Source organism: Triturus cristatus, chromosome 9, assembly GCF_964204655.1.
Source record: "Triturus cristatus chromosome 9, aTriCri1.1, whole genome shotgun sequence".
NCBI lineage: Eukaryota > Metazoa > Chordata > Amphibia > Caudata > Salamandridae > Triturus > Triturus cristatus.
In genome coordinates, this window is record NC_140592.1 from 90,579,870 (window position 1) to 90,607,057 (window position 27,188).

A 27,188-nucleotide genomic window follows, 5' to 3' on the forward strand; every position below is an offset into this window, starting at 1 on the left:
TTCCTGCATTTTCTCTTTTTCTGCATACTTCTCAACCTTTTGAGATCCTTTCAAACTTAACCATCCTCATAGTTGACTTTAGATATTACTCATGTTGAAGAGAGAAGATCGAATACTCTTCTTTGAGCATCAGATTCAGCTGTTAATTCTTTATATTGCTGTGACCGAACTTCTGATTTGTCTCATACTGGTGCGCCTGAACGTCTTCAGGAGGTTTGGCTATCCAGTTGTTATTCTGTACCTTTACAGCACGGTATTGAGATTGATTTTCATTAACCTGACTGCTAGCCTGTAATAAATGTCTTGACTTAAGTTACTGATTCCCAGTCTTTATTGTGTAGCCAAATGGGGTACACTATTAATTATATGTGTTTGACCAAGTGCTGGCTCCCCTCACCTCTAAGTCACACAAAAAAGACCCATCGGATAACCAATGGTAAGAGGATGGCCCAGCGCTGGATCAGTAGTATCCACAATGCTGCAAACAGAATTTCTTTTTAAAGGGCAAGATGACATGAATGCTTCACTGTGTTTCAACGAAGTGGAGTTACAGGAAAATTTGGCATCTGTCGAAGAATGGAGTATAAGGAGTTTGTTATGTAAAAGTGTGAGGTTGAAGACATTATATGATATAATTTTCTAGCAAAGAGGCTGCAATCGATGCTTTGAAATTTATGGGCATATTTACAATGCCCCAGTGGCACTTTTATGCCACCGGAGGCGAAGTGTGCCGGCCCATATTTACAAGGCTACACAAAGCCACCCTGCATGACTTTACATGGCCTTGTAAATATGGTGTAAGGCAGTGCCTCACTCTGCATGGAGGGGGCGTTCCATGGTGATGCTATGGGTGTTCCCATGCAACATCCATGGCTTTGACACTGACCCAGAATTACAACATAGGGGCATATTTATAATAACTGACGCATCCCTGCATATCAGCAGGGATGCGCCAGTTATTTTGCGCCCCAGCTCCGCCACCATGGATGCGCCGCATTTATAATGCGGCGCACCATGGGGCAAAAACGGCACAGATGCGTCACGCATCTGTGCCGTAAAAGTGGCGCATTGCTGGAGTTGCGTCGCAAGCGTGACGCAGCTCCAGCAATGCTCTGGGGGGCCCTATCTTCACAATGCTGCGTCAATCCTTACGCCTGCTTCAAGCAGGCGCAGGGTTTTGACGAAGCATGGGCTCAGAAGTGACTGAGTGAAATCTTGTAGATTTCACTCAGCCACTTTTAGGAGGCGTTCCTGCGCCGGAACGCCCCCACCTGCCCTGGAACGCCTACATGTGGTGCAGGGCTTTACAACGTGACGCATCTCCCAGATGCGTCACGTTGTAAATACCCCGCACCATGGCGCAGGATTTGCGCCGCTGCTGCGTCAGAAAAGTGACGCAACGGCGGCGTAAATGAGGCGCAAGTCAAACATAAATCTGCCCCATAGAGCAAATCTGGGGCAGCTCCCCAATTAACACCTTCCCAAAGCATGCATAATGAGGTGAAATGTTTACATTTCTCCTCGATGCAGCACACATCGGACAAGGAAAACGCCTCCTTGATTGTTTTTGTGCAGAACGGTACTCCTTCCTGTACAAAATCAATCAATTCAACAACACAGACACCCTTAGACCATGGTGCCTGTGTTGGCGCTCAGCTGCAGTTTGTGCACCGGTGCTGGCAGAAAGGACAGGACTGCGCCATGCCTTATAGATACAGCCTATTCCTGCCCTTTTCTTTTGACATAGGGCAGCGCTGCTAGAAGGCTTGCGACCCTGCCGTACACCAAAATATTGTAAATATGCCCCTTAGTGGGGAATTCTGAAAATTCTGTCTACCAAATGATACCCTTTAATATGGAGGCCTATCACGTAAAAAGGAAGAGGGTATCTAAAATGTATGTTAATAGCCAGAAATAAAATTCAAAACCTAATTTGTTTACTCCTGCGCAGAGCCCTGGCTTCACAGTTACTTACACCGAAGTACTGGCAACAGTATTCTACGCAGGATTAAGGTTGTGGACTTGCACTCAGCATCCAGAGATAGTCACAGGAGTTTCCAGCCACTTTCTGCAGTGGTGGAATCCAAGGAAACAATCTCTCAGTCCCTGAATAAAAAGTACGAAAGTATGAAAAAGTATGAAAGAAAGGCTTTTTCCAAAGAGGGTTTCAGGGTGGAAACAGAAGTGCTGAAGAACAGTGGGGAAAAATGGGTCCTTCACAGCTCAGTGCTCTGCAGACCTGGATTTTAATTATCCTTGGCCTGAGTACTGCTGCATTCTCTCTTCTTGTGTCTCTAAGGATAGGCATCCTGTGGTTTTGTTGTAGGCAAGAGTTCTGTTGTGGGTAAACATTTCTAGTGCAGTTAAAAGGTTCAGTGGTGCATCAGAGTCCTTTTTGTGTAGGAAAAGAAAGAGTGAAGAGGATGGAAAAAATTGCAGTGTCTGTTGTTTCCTGTGCGCCCCTATTCATATGTTTTAATATCCCTTTTTGAATAGATTGCAGACCCTTGAGTGGATTGGACAATTAGCAGCTTTAGTTCAATCGGTCCTAACATATGTAGACTTCAAACTGGATGCAGTGTCTATTAAAAATGAATGTTATCTTCCATCGAAAGACCTCCCATGACACTTTTTTTTTATTTTTTACAAATGAAGCATGTCTTTCTCAAAGTGACATTAACGGGGCTGCCATCTTGTCTTTAGTCACCTTGACGGGTAACTAGTATTTTTAATGGACTTCTAAACTTTGGAGTGTCTGGTAATTCCATTTTTCATAATATAATTTCGAGATGTGCATAACTGCCTGACTTTCTTACTCCTAGAATATTTAGATTGGCCGAAAATAATATCTTGGAAATTAAAGTTACTGGCGGTCTTACAAGGTTTACAATGGGAGCCAATGACATATATTATTGGTAGGATAATATCTGATAGTTGTGTTACCTGTATTTCCATTTATATTTTTCAGGTGACCTGGATTTACACTTTGCCTTTTAGAATACATTAACTCTAGCTCCATTTTGCAGTTATCCATTAGCTTGCCTTAGATCAGTTTTGCAGACAAGCGTGCCGCAGACCCCTCCTCTATTCAATTGTAATCAATAAGGACTTCAGCTTAGAACACTACAGTGCAGGACCAAAATCTGGCATACACATTCTTTAAGGGACTATTGATTGAGTGAATATGTGACCTACAAGATTTAAGTTAGGTAGATACACGTATCCCTGGAAAATACTGTCTTTACTACACCGATTAAACTTGTGCCTATAGTTCAGTCGCGTGGTATTCTCACATAATGAATCTTGACCTGGACGGGTCTTTCAGTAGGACCTATGTACTAAAAATAAATTGTGAAGGTTCATTCACTCCTTAACTATTCTTTTCTGTTAAAATATATAGTATTTGCAATCGAGGTTTTAATGTAGCTAGGTAGCCCACAATAAATGCACCATCCAGACCCTCCGACGAGGCTGTTTTAAGGCTATAGAAATATTCTCAGACATTCCTGCACTGCACATGGCTGTTACTCATATATGTGTCACTTCCCGATTTGGGAGTAAAAGCAACAATGCCTATCTCTGAAAATGAATGGAATTTCTACGACTTCCAAAACCAATATTAGAAACGCTAGACATTTTGGTGCTTATCACTAAGTACAACTACTACATCCTTAATTGATGATATAGTATTCAGACCATGTTCCTTAAGTAAACATTTACAAGCATGCAGTGGCGGCTGGTGATCCCTGAAAATAGTGCCGCATAATACTGGCCACCTCACCTCACTGTTTTCAAAATTTGCCGTGGTTACTCTCACACATAAATGTACTTATACACACACGCTCACTGCTTCCCACTCACAATTGCACTTGCACACACTCACACTTTCACAATCACTGACCCACAACTACTGGTGTAAAGGGGCTCTGATTTGAATTCCTGGGTTTCAGGTGTTTTGCTTTTTTAATGGTGCAGTGGGTGCATTTGCACCAGGACCTCTGGGTCCTGGTGCAACCACACCTGCTGCACCATTGATAGAGGCCAGAGACCTTGTCAGGAGGCCACTGTAGCTTGCACCACCCACTGCCCGTGCCCGTGCTGCCAATGACAGTACCTGTTTGTAAGTGTGGCACTTCAGACTATTTGAGACTCCCATAACTAAAAGAATAGCTTGGGCGGGAGGTAAGAGTTATTTTCGTATTATATTGAATTAATAAATAACTGCCATTCTGCTCATCTCTAAATAACACAAACAGCACCACCAAGTGGCAGCTGCCATAAGTGGTGGTGTTGACCATTAAGTGTTGTGCCAATCACCGGAAACCACCAGCTCAAATTAAAAGATAGGACAGTGCTGGGGATCCTGCCCCTGCAACACTGTGTTGCTTTTTATTGGCCTCAGGGATGCACTAATGTGTGCCTTATCAGACCTATTTTAGCAGATATACTGTGCTGCTTGAGGTTTGGCAGTATGTTTGCTAAATACAATGAATGGATTGTAGTTGAACTATGCCCCCCACATGCCCAATCCAGACATCCATCTACAGAGCGCTATGTTTTTAACCAACACTGCTATGTTTTTAACCAACACGCTATAGCTGGATTGTCGCCCAGCCCCTTCTTCCTCTTCCTGTAATCAGGAGTCTGGTGGAGGGGCACTGCAGAGTTCTAGTGCTTGCATAAACAAAAATATTACAAATTTGGGCAGAGGCTTGGTGAAATATGTGGTGGTTCACAGGTGGCAGGGCTACGCCCTGAAGCCTCCGAACAGGAGACGCCCTGCAAACATGCAATGAGGTTCACCTTGCATGTTTTAAATCCAAGCATAACACAGCTGAACTTGTTTTCATGAGGCACAGTAACAGTGGAATTGGTTAGAAATTTTCAGTGTCAAAATTGAACACTAAGCCCTTGTGCACAGTGTGTCGGCGTTGCTTTTTGAGCAGAAGTGAATCGTTGGGGCTGACATGTTGGTGCTGAAAGTCTCATTGGAACCTCATTGGCGATTGCATTTTCTGGAACCTGCAACGTTTGTTCACCTTTAAGGTAGGCCCACAGTCAAGTAACATTTGCCAGTTGAAATAGCCAAATTGTTACCAATGTTTTGAGAACATGCAGTTGCAATGAGAGCTGTTTTAGCAACTTCTCAATACATAGCACAGCACCAGGTCCACAAAAAACTCTAGGGGTACATGAAAATGTTGGGCTTTCAGTGCAGAGGTCCAGTGATTATCGTATCATTAAACTCGTTAACACTACCACTTTTTATTTGGAGTATGTATGTTTGGATTATGAGTTAAATCGTTGGCAGATGCAGTGACTCAGCACCAGGGAATGCCAATATTGTGAGACTATTCCTGGACCCTGACATGGCATCACGTGTTAAATCTAGGCCAACCATTATCAGTATTAGGTGTGGAGCTGCTGAATCCAGTAATGTTGCATTGCACCCGGTATGACTCACAGCACATGAAAAATACATGTATAAACCGGAAACACAGCATATGCAAGGGACCGAGGTGCATATGAATGTTCAAGGAGCTCTCCAGATCCTGCAGATCTGTACAATTAGTGTTTCAATCTGCAAACTGGCATGTCTTAGGAGACAGATATTAGGAGTCAGACATCTTGTGCACCACAATACAATGACCTGCATCAGACAGTGGGCATTTCAGACATGGAGCTGCCGGGCCTGCCAGACTAGATGATCAGAGAGGATACAGTCCTGCCAGGTTTTTCAGATCTGTGGATGATGTGCTGCTCCAGTTCAGGTTTTGTCTTTGAATTCTGGGACTTGCAGTCCTGTTTATTCTAATATAGAACAAGTCTAAGAATTTGAAGAAAAAGACGTGGACTGGACCTGTTCCTCACGCTTGGATATGGAAAATTTGGCAGCTCCGAGGATCTTAGAGTAAAGGAGTACCTCATGGCCAAGAGTACAACAAAGGTATCTGTCAGAATCTGTTAGGACATGAGTCATAAAGTGAATACTGAGCCCCGCCTTTCTCACCATCATGTAAGACAGCAAAAAAGAGATTTAATGATCTTAAATTGGTCTTGTGCGGAGACAATGAGTGCAATGAGGAACCTCACCACCTTGGAGGGAAATCCTTGAGGACTCGAAGCAGTAGATACAACTGAGCCAGCAGTTGGCCTGGGCATGCACCATAAAGGCATCCTTACATGGTCAACACTGCATGATGCACAATAGAAGTCCCATGCTAACAACATAATGTGCCAATGAAGTGTAGAGATGCCTCCAAAACCCAGCATGTTATCACAAACACATCAATGTTTATAACCTAGCCAAGTGTGAATGTAAGAAAAGGTTTTAATGGCAAACATCAGCAGTATACCTTAACTATACACTTAGCAGTAGTGAACTCCATTTTGTAAGGATATCTGTCACTCAAGCAGCATAATCTGCGCAGTGGAGGTGCACTTGCAGTGGATGTTCACAGATGAAAGCAGCAAGGTGAGAAGAAGAGGAGTATGGTATTGCCAATTCCCATGAAGGGTAGTGTGGAAGGGTCTTGGAAGCCAGGAGTCCTTGGAATGTTGCAAGGATAATGCTACTATCTATGTGCAATGATGATGGCATTAATGTCTGCCTAGGCAGGCAACGTTGAACAACAGTTCACATTGTAAATTCCCCGGACAGGTGAACCACATGTGATTTCAAAATCAACGCACCCTCATTGAGGTCAATGAGTTTACAGTTGCATCTGATTGACCAGTTACTCACATTGCAGGTGATACCACGCAGAGGAAGGAGGACATGCCATCCACCAGCAATCTCCTGCCACCTACATGATGGGGAGAAGGAGACTACCCGTCCTCTTACCTGTAACTATCACTCGTGACACCATCACCATAACTCAAGTCTCTGCACCCTCCCATCACCTCTGCACACGTTCCCACTTCTTTTGCCCCTGCCCCTACAATGGAGGTAAGGCAGTGTGAAATGGCCATCACCACGGAGGAAGAAAAGATGGACCAACGTGCCCCTCCAGAATGTTGGGCGGATGTAGTGGCATGGATTCCCACCTCATATCAAGAAGAAGAGGATGCTTGTGGGTATTCTCCAATCGCTGGGCAGTCTATGGCCAGCACATCTATAGCCATCACATGAGTGGGGTGAGATCAGCAGCCACGGAGCCTGGCATGTCACCCTACTCTAAAACCAGCACAGCTATAGCCATCACGTGGGTAGGGTGAGATCGGCAGCCACGGACCCTGGACATGTCACCCTCCTCTAAAACTACATGGAGTCAAACAAAGCCATCGTCTAGGATCATTTGACTCAGCTGGTTGCAATCCAGCAGAGGATGAACTGACATTCGCACAACGCATACAGTAATAGTCTGTGCTGCTGAGTGTCATCGGGTGTTGTCAATGGAAGAGGAGTTGACTATCTCAAAATACTGCGGTGGATGACCTTCTCCACCCCTGTATTCACAAGGCATGAGGATGAGGGGCACATTGCTATTAAATCTACCAAAATAGTGACGACAACTGGAGCACTCGAACACTGAAAGATTTCCCAGCAACCACTTTCTGGCCTAAGCCTAGGACTAGAGGAGCACCACTCCCTATGGTGACCACCATACCCATGCCCATTTTCAGGCAGGTCTTCCATATCAGGCCTAGGATTACTGGTTTCAGTGCGGATGTTAGGATAGCATAGTCAGAGGATGGCTGGAGCTGATTGAGGGTGGTGCGGCACAAGATGTGTTGGCGTTAGCGTGTTAACCAGGGTATTCCAGTTAGGTGGTGGGTGTAATTAGGGCTAGGTGTGATTATAATGCCGCAATTAGGGGATATCTTTTTGGGATTTGGGGTTGAAAGGGCGTAAATAAATGAGAGTGAGAGCAAACCTTTAATGTAGTTTTTCTTGCTGAGGTATATTACTGCATTGTGACGAATCTCACTCAAGTGTAGAAATGAATAAAGTGTGGATTGGAGAACAGATGATCTCACAGGATCCATCAACCTTCAACGGGGCAAGTGTTGACCAGAAAATATGTTACTTGCATATGTATGTGATTCATATGTTATCGTGCATGTACAGGATCACATGCTTCTTTGGACTCACCCAGTGTGCTGGTGGTGTGTAGGTGTTCATGGCTGTGGTCTTCATGGCAGTGGCATAGAAGGCACATCTGTGATCCTGCACTCCAGGTTATCAATTCTGGATGCATTGATATGTCTGTGATGCAGGATTACTGGACTATTGTGATTTTGGACATAAGGGGCTGACCCTGGGAAGTGCTACTTCTGCACCATTTTATATGGGGTTGTCTATAAGGGCATTCCATTTTATATGGGTTTTCTTTAGAGAAAATATGCACAGCAACTTTACAAAAGTGATGGCTCAATTTTTTGTTTTCACTTCACTAATCACAATTTCACCATTGTTTCCCCCTGCATTGGAATCTCAACTTTCCCGGACTGTATGCTGATGTATAGGAACAACAACGTTTTTAAAGTCGCTTTTTCTCCTTTATTCTTATATTTTATTTCTTGTGTTATTTTTTTTTCGCCTTTGTCACTGTATAGTTGTATTTTTTGTGTTTTAGGTTAGTTATTATGGTTTACCACTTGCGTTGAGGCGGAGGAGATTTTGGAATAATTCACCATTTGTGGATATTTGGATTTGAATTTGTAATATGTGGGCATGAGTGTCAGAATTTTGTGGCTGATTTTACTACATGAAACCATGTGGTAATTATAGTTCTCAGTACTTGGATTCAGGTCCTTATCAATGGCAGAATTGCGGAATGAAAAAGGGATATGAAAAATAAGTTATTGATCCTGATATATGCTACTTTCTTGCAGACTCTGTGGCTGGAAATATTAGCTAACATGCACATAGATCCCTTCCTTCTCCTGCTGAGCTTGAGTGCAATCTGAAACATTTTGCCATATCATTTTGCTATAAATTTCTCAAATCAAATACCTTGTTGATCACATTCCAGATCCTGAATATGACATGGAGCCTCAACCGTGGACCTCAGCTTCTAGCCCTGGCTTGCCCTTTTGTACCTCTGGCACTGCCCTTTCTTCCCCTGGTCTAAGGGGTCATAAAGGCAGCCCCAGAAACAAGAAGCAAGCAGGACTCTTGGAATCAGGTTTACAGGACTCCAGTTGTCATCATGGGGTGAAGTGTGCCTGATCCCACTTGTGTTACACCTCTAATTTTGGCTAATCAACATTCTTGGCCCTCACCCCATCACAACACACCTGGAAGCGATGAGAGTGAGATAGATTGAGATATTGCGCTAAAGTGTCTTGTCCAACACGTACAACACAGATCAGAAAACTTCATAAAAATGGCCACCCAAATAGTTCTAGAGGTGACTCTAGCAGCAATAGAAGGACACTTGACATAGTCACCTCATCAAAATGAAAAGAGGAAAAGAAGGCAATAGAGCTACTGACACATGGTTGAACCTGAATCTTGCCTCTATTGGAAAAGAGAGCAAAACTGGGAGTGACGCAGCAGCATCCAGACACTGAGGTTGGGAAACCAATGTGGAAAATTCACAGAAGAGGAATCTACAGAACAATCAAAAGGGGTAAACGAAAATACTATACAGTCAACCAAGCTATGCATCAAATTTATTCCATGTCCCATTTGTAATCCAATAGCATTACCAGGATCTCCACACCTCAACATGCGAGACATGGCTAGCAACCCTAGGCAATCGTCATACCCTTATTTGCCTCACTAACTAATGCTTCATCTCTCTCTGCTCCTGAACTTAGGACACTGGGAGAGATGAGTAAACTGGTCAAAATAGAATAAACCTCTGATTGGCTCGCGTATCGATGCTAGACATCATGACTCAAAGAGCTCCATCCAAGACTTCTAATAATGAGGCTAACTTGGGCTGCTCCACTAATGCACCCCTACCCCTAACCACTCTATACCTTCTCCTAATCCATATACCACAGCTCAGTTGCCAAACTGAACACACAATTTCATTTCTTGTCGCTTGCCTCACTAACATCTCATGACCCCCAAATAACAATGTTCAAATAAGAACCCTACTTTGTTCTCTGGATATAAGATATTTCTCACTTAATTCGAAACACAGAACTCGAAAACCACAAAAACAAAACTCTCTTTCGCTACCCATCCCCGTTTCATCTTCTCATCCTTGTCCAAGAATGCTATGGCGTGGCCAAACAGTGATAAATTTGACATTGTAGTAAACTTCTTAAAATGATAAGTCTTGTGGGCCCTCATTTAGCATATGGCAGTCGGCCCACTGGTTGGCGAGAAAAGCACAGGGTGTAGTCCCCAGGGCTGGGCAAAGACTTGAAGATCTCTGCTAGACAGATGGAGATCTCAGTGCCTTCAACGGAGCCTCTGTGGCGGTGACCCCTCTGAAAGCCCTGAAGCTTTTCTGAACAGGTGCCATGTTTAATGTGTCTTCTCAGCAAAGTTATTTGTACTCAAAAACAAACACACCAAGTGGGAGTTGAAAAAAAACCAGAAATGTATTTAAGTGCTGGGAGTTTTTTCCCAGCATATGGTGGGTTATTTCTGGTTGGTTCCGCAAGGCTTTCCCTCGTGGTCCAAGTATGTTGAAACCTATTTAGGGCTGATGTTCTGGAGAACTTCAACTGATGACCCAATGTCAGATGAGCTGTCGGTTAATGGTTTCTGCTGGTGGTACCAGTGAATGCTATTCCGTTGAGAATATTGCACTTCTATGAACTCAAAATAGAGCAGGGAAACCACAAATTTGTCTGACAGGAGATCTGCCACATGTTTGATGGACTTTCCCGGCAGCCAAACTCTAAATCAGGCGCATGGTTAAATAACAACACAAAAGAAAGCAAATGGATGTCAATTTCTAGAAAAGGGGATTTCACACTAGGCCAGATGCACGACCATCGGCTTTTGCGACTCGCAAATTGCGAAAAATTGCGAGTCACAATTTGCGAGTAGCAAAAGCCAATGTACAACAGTGTCAGAGACACTGTTAGCAATTCCCAATGGGGTCGCAAAATGCGAGGCTCATGAATATTAATGAGCCACTCGCAATTTTCGACCCCATTGGGAGTGGCTGGGCCTCCCAGGGATTGGGGCCTGCTGGGCTGAGCAGGCCTCCATGTCTAGGACTGCTTTTCAATAAAGCAGACTTTTTTTAAAAATGCATCATGTTTTCCTTAAAGGAAAACAGGATCCATTTTTAAAAAAAAAATGAATCCTTTTCGTTTCATTTGTTAAGGGCAGGCAATGGTCCCTGGGACCACTGCCTGCCCTTAAAAAATATTTTCCGGTGCATTCCCAAAGGGAAAGGGGTCCCCTGGGGACCCCGTCCTGTTTGCGAATGCTTTACCACCTACTTGAAGTAGGTGGTAAATTGGGACTGTTTTGCGACTGCAATTGCGGTTGCAAAACAGTCCTACATAGGGCTCAGACTCGCTATTAGGAAGGGGTGCCCTTGAAACGCCCCTTCCTAATAGCGAGTCGCAAATCCTAATTAGCGAGTCGCAAATAAATTGTGACTCGCTAATTAGGGTTTGTACATGGCCCTGGTGTATTTTTACATCCGCAAATGGGTTGCACACACGTTAGCGCATGAAAAAATACGTTGTGCATCTGGCCCACTGTCTGCTAACAGCAGGGATTGTGAAGTGAATTCTCAGATGGAGTAAATTATAGCAGTCAATTAGTGAAGTAATTGTCAATTTTACAGAGAGTAGCCATGTCACAACGAAACCCTTTTGTATAGGTGCTGCATGATACTGTGCCTAATGTTATTACTAGAGACACAAACATCCAACACAGGGATATCTGCCAATCTAGGAGATGCATTGGCAATAGGTAAAGCCTTCACAACATCAGCACTCAAACACCAACATCTTAACCCCACATCACATAGAATTGGATACAGCCTGTTAGACCCGGCCCTCGTAACATAGCCAGACCCGACCCCTGCACCTCACACCAGCCCCCGAGCCCACGGCCTAGCCGATCCTTCCCACCCGAACACACACACCCGACCCGGCCTTCCCCATCCGTGGCCTTCCTCCTTTCGGCCACACCGGGCCCGCGTGCCCACTTCATGCACCAAAATGGCCGCCCGGCCCCAGCGCAACCCTGGCCTAGAGGCGCCACTCCGGCTGGAGGGCATCGCGCTCCCCTTGGGATAAGAAAGGGAGGAGCAGTTTCCATCACACCTCTGCGCTTCCCTGGGAAGGTGGGTTTTGATCGACCCGCCGGCCTCCCCGAGGGCTGGCTCCACGCCTGCTGGGTGTCTGGGACTCCTCCCGACCCGGCCCTGAAAGGATCAAAGGACAATGGCAGGAAACCCCAACAAGCGACCCCCAGGTGACAAGACCCCTGCCTGCACAGACTCCGGACATCAAGGAGGAGTCGCCCTATAACAAGGGGTGCTCTGGGATTGTCCGGCAGATTCGCCTTGGAAACACCTGAGCCCTGCTGAGTGACTCGCGGCTCCCTGAAGATCGTAAGACCTCCGAACTTGTGCTTGAGCCCTGCTGAGTGACTCGCGGCTCCCTGAAGATCGTAAGACCTCCGAACTTGTGCTTGAGCCCTGCTGAGTGACTCGCGGCTCCCTGAAGATCGTAAGACCTCCGAACTTGTACCTGAGCCCTGCTGAGTGACTCGTGGCTCCCACAGACTCTCTTGGTCCTGCCGGACCCCACGACGACAACCGTATCCCACAGCTCGAGGATTGTGAGCTGTGCGCCGGGTACGCTCCTGCATCTGATCCATATCCCCAAAGACTGTCCCACTACCTCCTACCCCCCCTCCAAGACTTTGTGAGCCCGCGCTCCACTTGTATATATTTGCCTTGCTGATCATAAAGATCCTACACTCCGATCTGATAAAGATTTATTCTTAAGAACTCTCGGTGTGGTGTCTCTTTGTCGTGTGGTGCCGAGTGTACGATCCTAGATACGAGGTTTCTCCCCTGAGGAGCCTCCCGCCAGTGCCCGGCTACGATACCTCGAGGGTGGGTCTCAGGACAGTCAGGGCCCCCTCCGGGCCCCTCTGAGGTCGCCTTCTAACATTGGTGGCAAGCGACGGGATTCGGGCCCATAATCTAGAGATCGTACCGTGAACGGCTGACGCACTACCGACAAAGATGGCAGAAGGAAACGCTGTGGTTCTCACAGAAAACGACACCAGTACCGTGTTCCAGGTGGAACAGCTGGAAGCGTACACACACAAAGAACTGAAGCAATTCTGTAAGGAACTCAAAATCGCTACCACTGGTCTCAACACCAAAGAAGATATGCAAAAGGCACTGAAAGCTTGGGTGGATTCTGGAGCCTCCCGCCCAGAAGGAGCGGGGGAGCCCCACGACGAAGCAGGACCCTCCCAAGGAGAACGCAGCAGCAACCAGGTGCGAGGCTTCGTACCAGACGGGGGCCTATCCCCGGAGGAACTCGCAGACAGAGAAAGAAGTCGCCATCACGAACTCGAATTAGCCAAACTCAAAATTGAGGGCGAGTTGAAATTAGCAGAGAAAAAACTAGCGGTGGAACAGCTGCGAGTGCAGGGAGAACTAGAAGAGAAGAAACTCCAACGGGAACACGAAGGAAGGAGACTTCAACTGGAACATGAACGCAGCTTGAAGGAAATGGAGCTGAAAGCAAAAAGCGAAGAAGCGCGGCCCCCGGGGAACCGAGAGGCGGCCTCCCCGGCGGAGCAGAAAGTCCACATCCCCAAGGATGTGGTCAAAGAATATTACAAAAACGATGACATTCAACAGTGGTTCCGGGCCTACGAGGTCGCCATGACCTCCCATCGGGTTCCGCAGAAGGATTGGGGGGCCGGGTTGTGGGGACGATTCCTGAGCGAAGGGAGAGACACCCTGCTCGACCTACCAACCTCCATGCAAACCTCCTATGAACACATGAAAGCGGCCCTCCTCACAAGGTACGGCCTCACCCCGGAGATGTACCGCCAGCGGTTCCGGGACTGCAGGAAGATCCCGGGTACCACTTGGGTGGAGTATGTGAATTTCTTCAGCCGCGCCTTCGATGGGTGGATCAAGGGCAGCAAGGTAACCACCCTGGAAGAACTAACAGACCTTATGTTGTGGGAACACCTGGCTGCGAACTGCTTTGTGGAACTGCACCAGCATCTGCTCGACAGCAAGCTCACGGATCCGAGAAAGCTGGCCGTCGAGGCGGATCGCTGGACCAACACCCGGGTCTCCCGGGGCCCTGTAGGAGAGTACCCCCGAGCCAGTCAGGGACCACCCCGCCAGAGAGGGGGGGAAACCAGGTAGGGCAGAGAGAGTCCCAGTCTAGTCCCCCGAAGTCCCAACCTCCGCCTTTCCCGGCACCCCCACCAGCTGTATCCGGCCCCCCCTGAGACGGGGGCACCGGGTGACCATCAATTGTTTCCGTTGCCAGAAGCCCGGGCATTACGCCAACGACCCTGAATGCCCCATGGCCCCACACACCACCCAGGCAGCACCCTCCGCTAGACAGATAGCTAATGTAGCACTGGGGGAGGAGGTTGAGGAGACCGAAGAGTGGGAACCCGCAGCCCTGGCCCTAGTATCCTGAGGAGATAGAGAAATGGTCCCTGGAAGCCTCCTGCCCTCCAACACAAAGAAATATGGGCAGCTCGTAACGATCAATGGCCACCAAGTAGAAGCCCTCTGTGACACCGGGGCCAGCATCACCGGTGTCCTCAGTCATTTAGTCCACGAAGACCAGGTCCTCCCCAACGTCTTTTGCCCGGTCATTTCCGCCGACAACACGGAAAGCCTATGTAAGGTAGCCCTGGTGCCTTTTGAGTGGGGAGGGGTGGTCGGTAAACTGAAAGTCGCAGTGAGAACCTCCCAGCCAGTCGACTGTCTCCTGGGGAACGACCTGGAAAGTTCCCCCTGGAAACAAGTCGAGCGCAAGACCCACCTAGGGATGATGGGCCTCCCTGAGTGGGTGTGCGCCACCACTCGATCCATGGCGGCCCGACTGACCCCTCTGAGGGAAGTCGACGACGCCCCGACCCCTGAAGATAGGATGGTCCCCTGAGGGTCCCTACATCCCCCCACCAGAAGGGTCGGTCGCCAGTGACGAACCCCCGCCTTCCGACTCTGCCCAGGTCACCGAGTTAGGCGATCTGCCCGAATTGGCCCAGTGGCGCCACGAGGGGGGCCCCTCCCGAGAGGAGTTCTGCCGAGAGCAGGCTACCTGTCCTTCCCTGGTCGGGCCCCGGCAACAGGCAGAGGCCCAGGCCGCAGGCGACCAGACTGGGACGCACCGGGTGTATTGGGAGAATGACCTGTTGTACAGCGAGCAGAAGTCGGTGGAGCTAGGGTCCGGCCGGGTGCTGGTGGTACCCCTACGCTTCCGAAACCTCCTCCTGGGCTTGGCCCACGACGTTCCCCTCGCAGGCCACTTGGGCCAGGACAAAACCTACAGTCGCCTCGTGACTCACTTCTACTGGCCCAGAATGAAAGCAGATGTAGAAGCCCACTGCAAGTCCTGTCCCACGTGCCAGGCCAGTGGGAAGAGCGGAGGAAAGCGCAAGGCTCCCCTCCAACCCTTCCCTGTCGTCAGTACCCCTTTTGAGCGGGTCGGGATCGACATCGTGGGGCCTCTGGACCCCCCAACCTCCCAAGGGCACCGTTTTATCCTTGTCATGGTGGACCATGCCACCCGGTACCCTGAAGCCATCCCCCTGCGCACCGTCACAGCCCCCGTGGTGGGCCGGGCGTTGATGGGAATCTTCTCCCGCATGGGTTTTCCCCGCGAGGTCGTGAGCGATCGCGGTACCAACTTTATCTCCCGATACATGAAGTCCTTATGGCAACAATGCGGGGTGTCCTATAAATTCACCACCCCGTACCACCCCCAAGGAAACGGCCTGGTAGAGCGGTTTAACCGGACTCTGAAGGGGATGATCGCGGGCTTGGAAGAGCCCCTCCGGCGTAAGTGGGACGTCCTGCTCCCCTGCCTCCTATTCGCCTACCGAGAAGTTCCCCAGAAATCCTTGGGGTTCAGCCCCTTTGAGTTACTCTACGGGCACCCCGTCAGGGGGCCCCTCAGCCTGGTCAAGGAAGGGTGGGAGGCGGCGCCCCGAGGCCCCCCACGAGATGTGTTCCGTTACGTCCTGATCCTCCGAAACCAGACTAGGAGGTTCCGAGAGATGGCCGAGGCCAACCTGGAGGCGAGCCAGGAGGAGATGAAGCGCTGGTGCGACCAGAACGCTACTCTGGTCGAGTTTCAGCCGGGCCAGCAGGTATGGGTCATGGCCCCCGTGAAACCCTGCGCCCTCCAGGATAAATGGACCGGGCCCTTCAAAGTGGTTGAGCGGAAGAGCCAGGTCACGTACTTGGTGGACGTCCAGACACCCCGGGACCCCCTCCGGGTCCTCCACGTGAACCGCCTCAAGCCCAACTTTGTGCGGACAGAGCTGAGCCTCCTACTGGCCACTGATGAAGGGTCCAAGGAGGAGTCGGATCCTCTCCCTGATCTCCTGTGCACCAAAGAGAAGGACGGCTCTGTAGAGGGAGTGAACCTCTCCCCATCCCTCACTCCCCAGCAACGTGAGGATTGCCGCCAGCTCCTAGGGCAGTTTTCTGACCTCTTCTCCCTGGTCCCCAAAGTCACCGACTGGTGTGTCCATGACGTGGATACCTGGGACAGCCCCCCGGTGAGACACCGAGCCTACCGAGTCCCTGATCCGGTCCGGTCCTGTATTCAAGCCGAGGTCTCGAAAATGTTGACCCTAGGAGTGATCAAACCCTCAGACAGCCCCTGGGCCAGCCCCGTGGTCCTAGTCCCAAAAGCAGCTGCCCCCGGTGTCGCCCCAGTACTCCGCTTCTGCGTGGACTACCGGGGACTCAATGAAGTTACCCGAGCCGATGACCACCCCATTCCCCGAGCCGACGAGCTCATTGACCGGCTCGGGGCTGCTCGGTTCCTCAGCACCTTCGATCTCACCTGCGGCTACTGGCAAATTGCGCTCACAGAAGGAGCCAAGGAGCGGTCCGCCTTCTCCACCCCGGATGGGCACTATCGCTTTCGCGTGATGCCCTTCGGGATGAAAAATGCCCCGGCCACCTTCCAGCAACTGGTAAATAGAGTCCTGGCCGGGCTGGAAGAATTCAGTGCGGCATATCTCGACGATATCGCAGTTTTTAGCTCTGAATGGAGTGGGCACCTCCAGCACCTCCGGAGGGTGCTGACCGCCCTGCACCAGGCAGGCCTCACCGTGAAAGCCAGCATGTGCCAGATTGGGCAAGGTTCGGTAACCTACCTGGGGCACCAGGTCGGAAGCGGGCAGGTCGCCCCTCTACAGCCCAAAATCGACGCCATCCTAGCCTGGGAGCCCCCCACTACCCAAACGGAGGTCCGAGCCTTTCTGGGCCTCACGGGCTACTACCGGAGATTCATCCGGAATTACGGCAGCCTGGTCGGTCCCCTCACGGGACTCACGTCCAAGAAACAGCCCAAGAAAGTGCAGTGGTCCCCTGCCTGCCAAGAGGCGTTCAATGCCCTGAAAGCGGCCATGTGCACTGCCCCCGTCCTCCAGGCCCCCGACTACTCCAAGGAGTTTGTGGTACAAACTGATGCCTCCGAGCACGGCATCGGGGCAGTCCTCTCCCAGGTGAATGACCAAGGCCTAGACCAGCCCGTAGCCTTCCTCAGCCGAAGGCTGTTGCCCAGGGAACAGAGATGGAGCACCATCGAGCGCGAGGCGTTCGCCGTAGTCTGGGCCCTCAAGAAGTTACGCCCTTACCTGTTCGGCACCCATTTCAAGGTCCAAACCGACCATCGCCCCTTGCGATGGCTCATGCAGATGCGAGGAGAAAACCCCAAGCTACTGCGGTGGTCAATCTCCCTCCAGGGGATGGATTTCACCGTGGAACATCGCCCTGGTACGGACCACGCCAACGCCGATGGCCTCTCCCGGTTCTTCCGCCTCAGCGAAGAGAACCCCCAAGAGGATGGGTAGTTCTCTCCGGCTTTCAGCTAGGGGGGACGCGTGTTAGACCCGGCCCTCGTAACATAGCCAGACCCGACCCCTGCACCTCACACCAGCCCCCGAGCCCACGGCCTAGCCGATCCTTCCCACCCGAACACACACACCCGACCCGGCCTTCCCCGTCCGTGGCCTTCCTCCTTTCGGCCACACCGGGCCCGCGTGCCCACTTCATGCACCAAAATGGCCGCCCGGCCCCAGCGCAACCCTGGCCTAGAGGCGCCACTCCGGCTGGAGGACATCGCGCTCCCCTTGGGATAAGAAAGGGAGGAGCAGTTTCCATCACACCTCTGCACTTCCCTGGGAAGGTGGGTTTCGATCGACCCGCCGGCCTCCCCGAGGGCTGGCTCCACGCCTGCTGGGTGTCTGGGACTCCTCCCGACCCGGCCCTGAAAGGATCAAAGGACAATGGCAGGAAACCCCAACAAGCGACCCCCAGGTGACAAGACCCCTGACTGCACAGACTCCGGACATCAAGGAGGAGTCGCCCTATAACAAGGGGTGCTCTGGGATTGTCCGGCAGATTCGCCTTGGAAACACCTGAGCCCTGCTGAGTGACTCGCGGCTCCCTGAAGATCGTGAGACCTCCGAACTTGTGCTTGAGCCCTGCTGAGTGACTCGTGGCTCCCTGAAGATCGTAAGACCTCCGAACTTGTGCTTGAGCCCTGCTGAGTGACTCGCGGCTCCCTGAAGATCTTAAGACCTCCGAACTTGTACCTGAGCCCTGCTGAGTGACTCGCGGCTCCCACAGACTCTCTTGGTCCCGCCGGACCCCACGACGACAACCGTATCCCCCAGCTCGAGGATTGTGAGCTGTGCGCCGGGTACGCTCCTGCATCTGATCCATATCCCCAAAGACTGTCCCGCTACCTCCTACCCCCCCTCCAAGACTTTGTGAGCCCGCGCTCCACTTGTATATATCTGCCTTGCTGATCATAAAGATCCTACACTCCGATCTGATAAAGATTTATTCTTAAGAACTCTCGGTGTGGTGTCTCTTTGTCGTGTGGTGCCGAGTGTATGATCCTAGATACGAGGTTTCTCCCCTGAGGAGCCTCCCGCCAGTGCCCGGCTACGATACCTCGAGGGTGGGTCTCAGGACAGTCAGGGCCCCCTGCGGGCCCCTCTGAGGTCGCCTTCTAACACAGCCAATTAACCGAGAGGCAGAACCAGAATATAAATAATATCCATATCACTTGCTAAATCACAGTATGGTTTGTGGTGGGAAAATTCAGAACCAAATACAAAATCACCTCTAGACTTCCAATAGTGGAGCAAAGCCATGCCAGTAGCACAGTGTACGCTATACAGATGCAAACATGCAACATTACTAGCATTATTAAGATTGTTTTATTATTAAACTGATTGTATGTATGGTAGAATTCATAGTGTTGACAAGGCAACAAAATGCCCTAATGCATATCGGTTGCAGACTGCCCTTTCTTTAGGGGTACATGGTTGATTGGGTGAGCTGCACTCTGGAGTATATGGGATACTTTGGGTTTGGGGCATTAGGATCAGAAACATGCTCCTGTCATAGTGCAACAAACAGTTAGCTTGTCTTAAGCATCAGGTGCTACAGGACATGTGAGAATAGGCTAGGCTGCGTATTCGGGTAACTTCCATTTTATAGGAGTGGTCTTTACTAGGGGTGGGCAGAACTTGCTGAGTTTCACTCTGTGGAATTCCGCAGAGTTAGATAAAAACTCTGCGAGATTCCATGGAGCTGCGCAAGCGAGCAGAAAATATGCACGTCACACAGCTCGCATTGCAATTTAGCGGCAGTGCTGAAACATCAGCATGAATAACACCATGCAGGTTGCAAGAGTGCACGACCATTCGAGTTCATTGTGTTGCGGCTATAGTAAAAAAATCCACTCGAGCAGAAGCAAATCTACTCAAGGTACAGCCGTCTTACCGCGACCGCTCTCCACCATCCGCGTTAGAAAATCACGCTAGGGGATGCAAAATTTTCTCGTGCATGCGACAGCTGGCATTTCTGGAGGCTTGCAGGGAAAAAGATTCCGCCCCGCAGCTATTGGTGGAATTCGCCCAGAACTTTGCGTTACAAGAGTAACGTGGAGTCACCAAATTCTGCCAATTCCGCAGGCAGAATGAAACATTTCACACACACCCCTAGTCTTTATCTAACAATTATAATTGTTTATCAACCATAGAAGAAGGAGCAACGAAGTGTACATGCGCTGTAATTCAAATCTATAACCCGATGGTCATATGCTCTGATGGGGGAAACTCTTACCCCTTAGGTCAGTTTTTAAGCCCAAATGAACACACATCTGGCTGAAGATCCAGCTGTAGTGCGTGTGGGGCACCTCTGCTGCGTAAGAAAGAGGAGTTTTGAATTGGTAAGCTCAGTCTACAGAAGCAGATAGAAGTGTTTCTGCTCTATTGATAGCAAAGGCTGGACCGGAGAACTTGGGCACTAAAAGTAGGAAATAATTTCATGTCAGTTCCATGTTGTCAAAAAGATATGTTAAAACACAATAGTCCAAATATAGTGGTAAAAAGAACTCATGAATTATTCTATTACTTGAGGGTGTGGCGTAGTACACAGGATCATTATTTCTCTCCACCTCTAAGCCATAGATGTACCTTCAAGATAACTCAGTGCTTTTCCCTCTGGATTGTGTTTTGGTTTGGATGAGCTAGGAAGATGGACTGAGGATGCCTTGGATTTCCTAGTGCTCAAAGTGGACCACTGCCCTTTAGTCTAAAAAGGCTCCTAATATTGCACTTATAGGTCCACGTTACAGGTGGCCGAGTATTGGATGTGACTTAATGCAGTTGAGGACATCTGATAAGTTTGGAATTTATCTGGTGTGATAACTATCACCTATCATGAGCTTTTCTCTCAAATTTGGGTCATAACATATGAATATTGACACTTAACGCACCAATATCCACATGTCCTGTAGGTAGGGGAATCCCCCCTCCACCCCCCTGTAGATTTTGACAGGTTTGATTTGAGGAAATCTACTTCGAGAAGATTGCAGGGCTGTGGTGGTTGCTTCAAAATTCAGCATTCCAATATGTATGTTAAAAGGAGTTTAACACACCTCTCTCAGAGGGTGTCTAGTCTTCTACTAGAGTCAAAATAAAAGAGCTATTCCATGAATCAAGGAGCCGTTAGGAGACCCAGAAAACAATATTATAAAACAATATTTCACAGTGCACGGATTGTAGTTTTGTCGTTTCCAAAATAAAGTTTCTGCTAATGCCTTAACATTGCATGTGTGATCATAAGGGGATCTGCTGCCCTAACATGGCCGGCGGTCTCCTTTTTGTAAATAACTCTACATTAATAACTACTTCTGCAATAATCTGATTATTCTGATGCTCATGGCCGAGCCTGCAAGATCTGCTCAACGTGAACCATAGCTCTTTTGAATGAGAAATGTTTATAAAGATCTGGGCAACTTGAAGATTAGTTACACAACATGAAAGGGTAACTTGAGCAATAGCTCTGCTGTGCAAGAAGTAAGTCTGCAGAAGTTGTATGCTAGAATATACCAAAAGAAATGCCGTCTGACATAAATATTGCATCCTAAGTGTTGGCTACAAAGATATCGCTTCAGTGGATGCACATTTTATATTATCAACTCCAATGGGGTAATATTTTTGTAAACAATCTTTAGGACATTATGGGGCATATTTACAATATTTTGGCGTAGGGCAGTGCTGCAAGCCTTTTAGCTGTGCTTCCTTATGTAAAAAAAAGGGCAGAAATGCACCGTATATGCTCCCTATCTGCAAGATACGCTGCATTCCTGTCCTTTCTGCCAGCGCACAAACTGCAGCCGTGCGCCAATGCAGGCACCCTTGCACCATGGTGCAAGGGTGTCTGTGTCGTTAGCATGATTGTTTTTGTGCAGGAAGCGACACCTTCCTGCACAAAAACAATACAGGAGGTGTTTCTCTCATTCTATGTGTGCTGCAGAATGCAACACACGTGGAAAGAGTAAAAAAAGTAGGGGAAGTGTAAACATTTCTCCTTGTTACGCCTGCTTTGGGAAGGCCTTAATTTTGGAGCTGCCCCAGATTTATGCTAGGTTGTAAATCTGGGGAAGTGTCAAAATCCATGGATGTTGCGTAGTAGCACCCATGATATTCTGGTACACACTGGAATGAGGGCTCTGCCGTCTGTGTCGTGAATCTGCACTATGTGCGCAACTTAAGAGATAGCCCTCTTGTGTGGCACTTGCATGTGCATAATCTGTAGAACTTGAATTACAGCTCTCTTGTATGAGGCATGAGTCTGGCTACCTTAATAATAGATCTAATGAGACAATCAGGAGTCTGCTAGATATAGGCAACCTGAGGGATAGGTCTGTGCAAGACATGAGTCTGCAAGATATGTGCAACCTAGGGGTTTAGCTCAGTTGTGCAAGACATGAGTATGCAAAGTAACCAAATTAAATTATAACTCTCCAAGACCTGCATCCAGAGCCTTTGATTCTGATCAATGTATGACATACAGCCTCTAAGAAATCGTTGTCAAAACTAGTTCATCCGAAACCTAAGGATGATTAGAGAATAAACTAGAGAGGGTGCCCGGTGGATTGGAAGTACTCCTAAAGTTCAGTGTGTGGAGTCAGGAAATCTTGAATTGGGTTCAGTAGTGCAAGGCTAAATGTAATATTGGTGTGCTTTTTGAATTTATTTACCTAAGATTTAATTGATTCTGGTGTTTTTTGTCTTGCAGCATCCTTGTTCATCATTGCAATGCTACTGGGAAGCCTAAACAGCTGCTGCAACCCCTGGATCTACATGCTCTTTACGGGACACCTCTTTCATGACCTCTTGCAGCGTTTCCTCTGCTGCTCTGCTCATTACTTCAAATCCAAGCAGCAAGGGGCTGATCTCAGCATCGCTAGCCGGAAGAGTAATTCCACCTTTGTCCTGAGTCGCAAGAGCTCCAGCCAGAAGAGCATTGCACAGCCATCCACAGCATGAGCTCATGAACAAAGACACCTAGAAGTACAATATAGTCTTCAGACTTTGGCAATTTAAGACTCTTTTGTAAGGTCATCAAGACAGAGAGTGTTTAGATCATGGACCTGTCCTACCCTGCATGTAATGACTCATCTTTATAGCCTTATAGGCTGAGATGCTATTATAGTCAAGTGAAAAGAGTCACCAACATTGTCTCATAAACCAGGACAAATGTTCTTGTGAACTGAGGCTCCTCCAGAATCACTGTGTTCTTATGAAACAAGGTACAATTTTCCCATGATTCAGGGCATGTTTTTACTGATAAACATTATGGAAGAAGATATGTTCACTTTATCAATAAAGAGACGTCTACACTCTGCTATGGGATGGGCACCTCCAGAGTTTGAAAGGAAAATCATTTACATTAACATGATTCATGCTTTGAGAAAAAGGACCAGGGTAGCACTATTTCCAAGTTATGGGACTATTTCATATCCTCCTGAATAATTACCGATGTGTACTTATTGATTATGATATTTTCAAGTGTGTTCCATGGACCAAAGTATGGACCATATTCCCTTGGACAAAGACAGAGCTTTCTTTTTTCTTTATTGAAGATATAGTTGTTTTACATAATCCTGATTTGGAAAAAAAAGTTTTATATGTATATAAAATATATATGTTTACCGTTGTACATATGTAAATAATATGTTCAATTTATGCAGAAATAAAGAAGAGAACTCATTTACAGAACTATTTGCAGTTTTGTTATTGCACTTCCTTCTCTCTATACCTGTTTGAGGAAAGACACATTGAAAAAAAATATCAGAGTTGACAGAGGAAGGCAGCATGTGTGTCTTGCTGAGGGTGACCTGACTGTCTAGGTCATCCTAGAAGATGTGTTACTTTTAAAGCTGTGTGTATTGCACAACGAGTCATCCACCGTACTCGACCACTCTTCCTTCAGCATAAACTCTGTTACTGCCGACAAAGTAGACCACTACGCATAAGGTTGGACCCACTCTTGTCTAACCCTCTCCTCAAAAAGTCCCACGTTAAACCAACTCTTGGTCATCCCTCTGTTCAAAAAGTCCCAAATTGGCAGAAGCTCTTTTTAAGTCCATTTGACCTGACTACAGTAGACTTTCTAAGACATTGAAGTCAATTTGGAATTTAGGCAACAGCTCTACAAGTATCAGTGACCATCATGATCAGCATAAAAGGCTCATGTGAAAGTGGTCAATGGCTTGAGAGTGCTGATGATGTCTCTCCCTTCTGAACATATTCATTCACAATCTGCTATATACTAACAGACTTGCATGCTTGTAGAATGAGCGCTGTCCTCCTATCTGGGTCCTTCAGCCCAAACAGTGACGGGGGAGCATAGCGACTCGTCAAGGGTTTTGATCAATAGCCGAGTTGAAGAGAGAGCCCTGTGACAGTCTGAGGTGGAGGAGTTGTAGACAGACCAATGTAACTGACCTGAAGTGTTATATACTGTTTTGAAACACCCAATTGTCATTCATCATCATCCCAATGAAATATTGATGCAGAGGGGTTCAGTGTTGTGTTGTACAAATGTATCCCCAGCCTGCTGCCTCTCCCAGCCCCTGATGGACTCTTCCACCTAACAAACTGCAGCATTATGTTTTAAACACAGCACATAACAGATGGAAATATCATCCAATTAAAAAATACTCGATTTACCAACATCACGAGGATAGAAGCCTGTAATTTGTCAGAATGTGAACATCTGACCCTACGTTTACAGCAGATGTCAACAGCAAGTGCGTAACTCACGTAGCCATCTTGCATTACCTTACTGCTGTGAGACATTTTCAGTTTAAATGGTTTTTGCCATTGTATTGCATTGCCCCATAACCCCAGATCAGGCTATTAAACACTCCTATTTACATTCAGTTTGGGGGTGTCTTTTTGGAATACAAGTTTGGGAGAGTATGAGTTGTCAATTGGTATTGGTGCTTTACGTAGTACGCGAGAATGGGAAAAACGCTCTTTTCATGTTGCATCAAATTGGTAACTGTGGATAAGCATGAGATGCAGAAAATTCTGAAAACAGATGGTGTTGCACATGGGGTACATACCGTCCATTTTGGTTATTTTATTATTTGTTTGTCTCAAAGCACTATGGGGCATATTAGCAAGACCGGCGATAAAATTATCGCCGTTTTAGCGGCAGGAAACTGCCGCTAAAACGGCGATAATGGGCTTGATAATATGCCCTTGTGAATTCCCATAGAAGCCCAGGTTAGATGTGCTAGAGGTCTTGCTAATATGCCCCTATGTGGCTATGAAGGTCCATCTTCAAGTTATCTCTAAAACTAGAGGTTATACATTTTTCTTATTCTCATAGGATTCGATATCCTGATTTTGGCCACGAGGACTGAGAAAGAGCTAGCTTCTTCCAGTTCAGTACTATTTGAAGGACTGGCTGGTCAACAGTGGAGCTAACCTAGACAGTAGTGATCTAATTTGGAGCTAGTAGGGATAGAGTTTATGCAGAAAGACAGATTCTACTGGGAATGGCTCGAGGCTTGATATACATTGCTTTAAATGATATGTCTAGCCATAAAAAAGACGGTGTAAAAATGAAAGAGCAGGGTTGATGCAAGTTGCTCCTTGAGGCAAATCTATGTAAGGGTTCAATGTGGATATTTGATGATGTGGAAAAACCCTTTTGAACCTTTATCAATTGTCCCAAAAGAAAGGCAATTGATTCTGTAATCACCCACAGATTCCTTGTATGTGTTGAAATGCTTTTCACCAAATGGTGGAGAGGTGATATATCATGCATTTCCAACATGTAAATGAGTTTTCAACGTATTTAGTTTGAGGTGCTGGTATCCATTAATCAACTACATGAATGATATTTAGCATAATTTAACAGTAGGGCATAATGAAGAAGAGGTCAGGCAGAAGATGATTTACACATTAAATAAGAGAGGGGCAGTGGTGAAGCATTAGAAGCTCACCAACTGTGGAGCGGAAGGTGCTGAGTAGAAAGGGCACACTGACATGATGATGGATCTGTTCGCAAGGAAGGAGACATCTCCGATCAGTACAGTGACCTTGATTTCTATGTTGCGAAGAAACTCTGCTAAACAGTACCAGAGCAGATGAGAGTTTCATTGACAGTAGAGCTGTGAATCCCTTTCATTCACCATTAGTTTTGATATTGTGCCATGTGCTAATCAAAGTGGCCTCCATGCTACAGCCAGGACAGAATACAGTCCTAAAGAAGACTGTTTTCTTCGACGAATGCCTATGTTTGCCTGAACGCAAATCTTTCGGTGAGTTTGTTTAAGATCAGACCTTTGCATATTTGCAAACAGGTAGAAGAAACACACTGAATCACTGCCTTATTTTTATGGAATAGGTTTGATGTAGGTCAACTTGAGTACATTATGGAATAGTTCTGACATCAAGAAGCTGAAAAGACTGTGGCTGGGATGATTAGGAGTTTTATTGCAGATGTTCCTAAATATATGTTCTCGGTATTAGCCTGCTGGAGATCTTGCTAAGCCACAAGCTTTGATAAGGTTCAAGAAATCACTCTGAGAGTCCATAGAATGGCCTATGTAGTCTATCCAAGGATAAAAGAGGCACAGCCCTCAGAACAGAAGGGCTCAAAGGAATATGGTCTAAAGAGTCAAACCAGGAGCGATATAAATGCAACCCAGAGAAGGGAAGAACTTTACAAGCACAGATGAATGAGGGCTTTGCATCAACAAGGAAACAGGCTCCATAATAAATATTTGGAGCACCCAGGAGGGTTTTATATGAGACAATCCGATACAAAAGTATTGTCTGACATAAATATCACAAATCAAATATTGTTCACAAAAATATTGACCATTTGGGAGTACAATGGCCACAACAGGATGATATTTCGGTAAGCAATATTTAAGAGCTCATATGTATGTCAGAAGATATTCTGACAATATTATTGTACCACACCCCCAGAGAATAGGTATGAAATGAGGAGTAATGAGGTGGAGAGAAGGATAGAGTTTGAAAATTGAGAAGGAGCTTTGGTTCTGGCCGTATACTATATGTTGCCATAAGAGATCCAAAGAGAGAAGATGGTGCCACAGGAAGGCACCCTAACCTCTCTGTCACTTGGTCTGGATGCCCTGGCAAATTAAATTGAACAGAAGGCTGGGTAGAAGGAGAATGGTTTTCAGGCCAATACGATTGGCCACTGAGTCATGTGACCTGTAGA

At 47.5% G+C, this 27,188-nt stretch overlaps 1 protein-coding gene across 1 annotated transcript in view; it reads left to right on the forward strand.

Annotated features, from left to right (window-relative positions):
- Positions 1 to 23,690, forward strand: part of OXTR (oxytocin receptor) — a 159,311-nt gene extending 135,621 nt beyond the window's left edge. Inside the window, exon 3 of the mRNA XM_085624488.1 lies at positions 22,716 to 23,690. Within this exon, the coding sequence (XP_085480614.1) occupies positions 22,716 to 22,966 (251 nt within the window). The 3' untranslated portion in view covers positions 22,967 to 23,690. The remainder of the gene's footprint in view (positions 1 to 22,715) is intronic.
- The last annotated feature ends 3,498 nt before the right edge of the window (positions 23,691 to 27,188 follow it).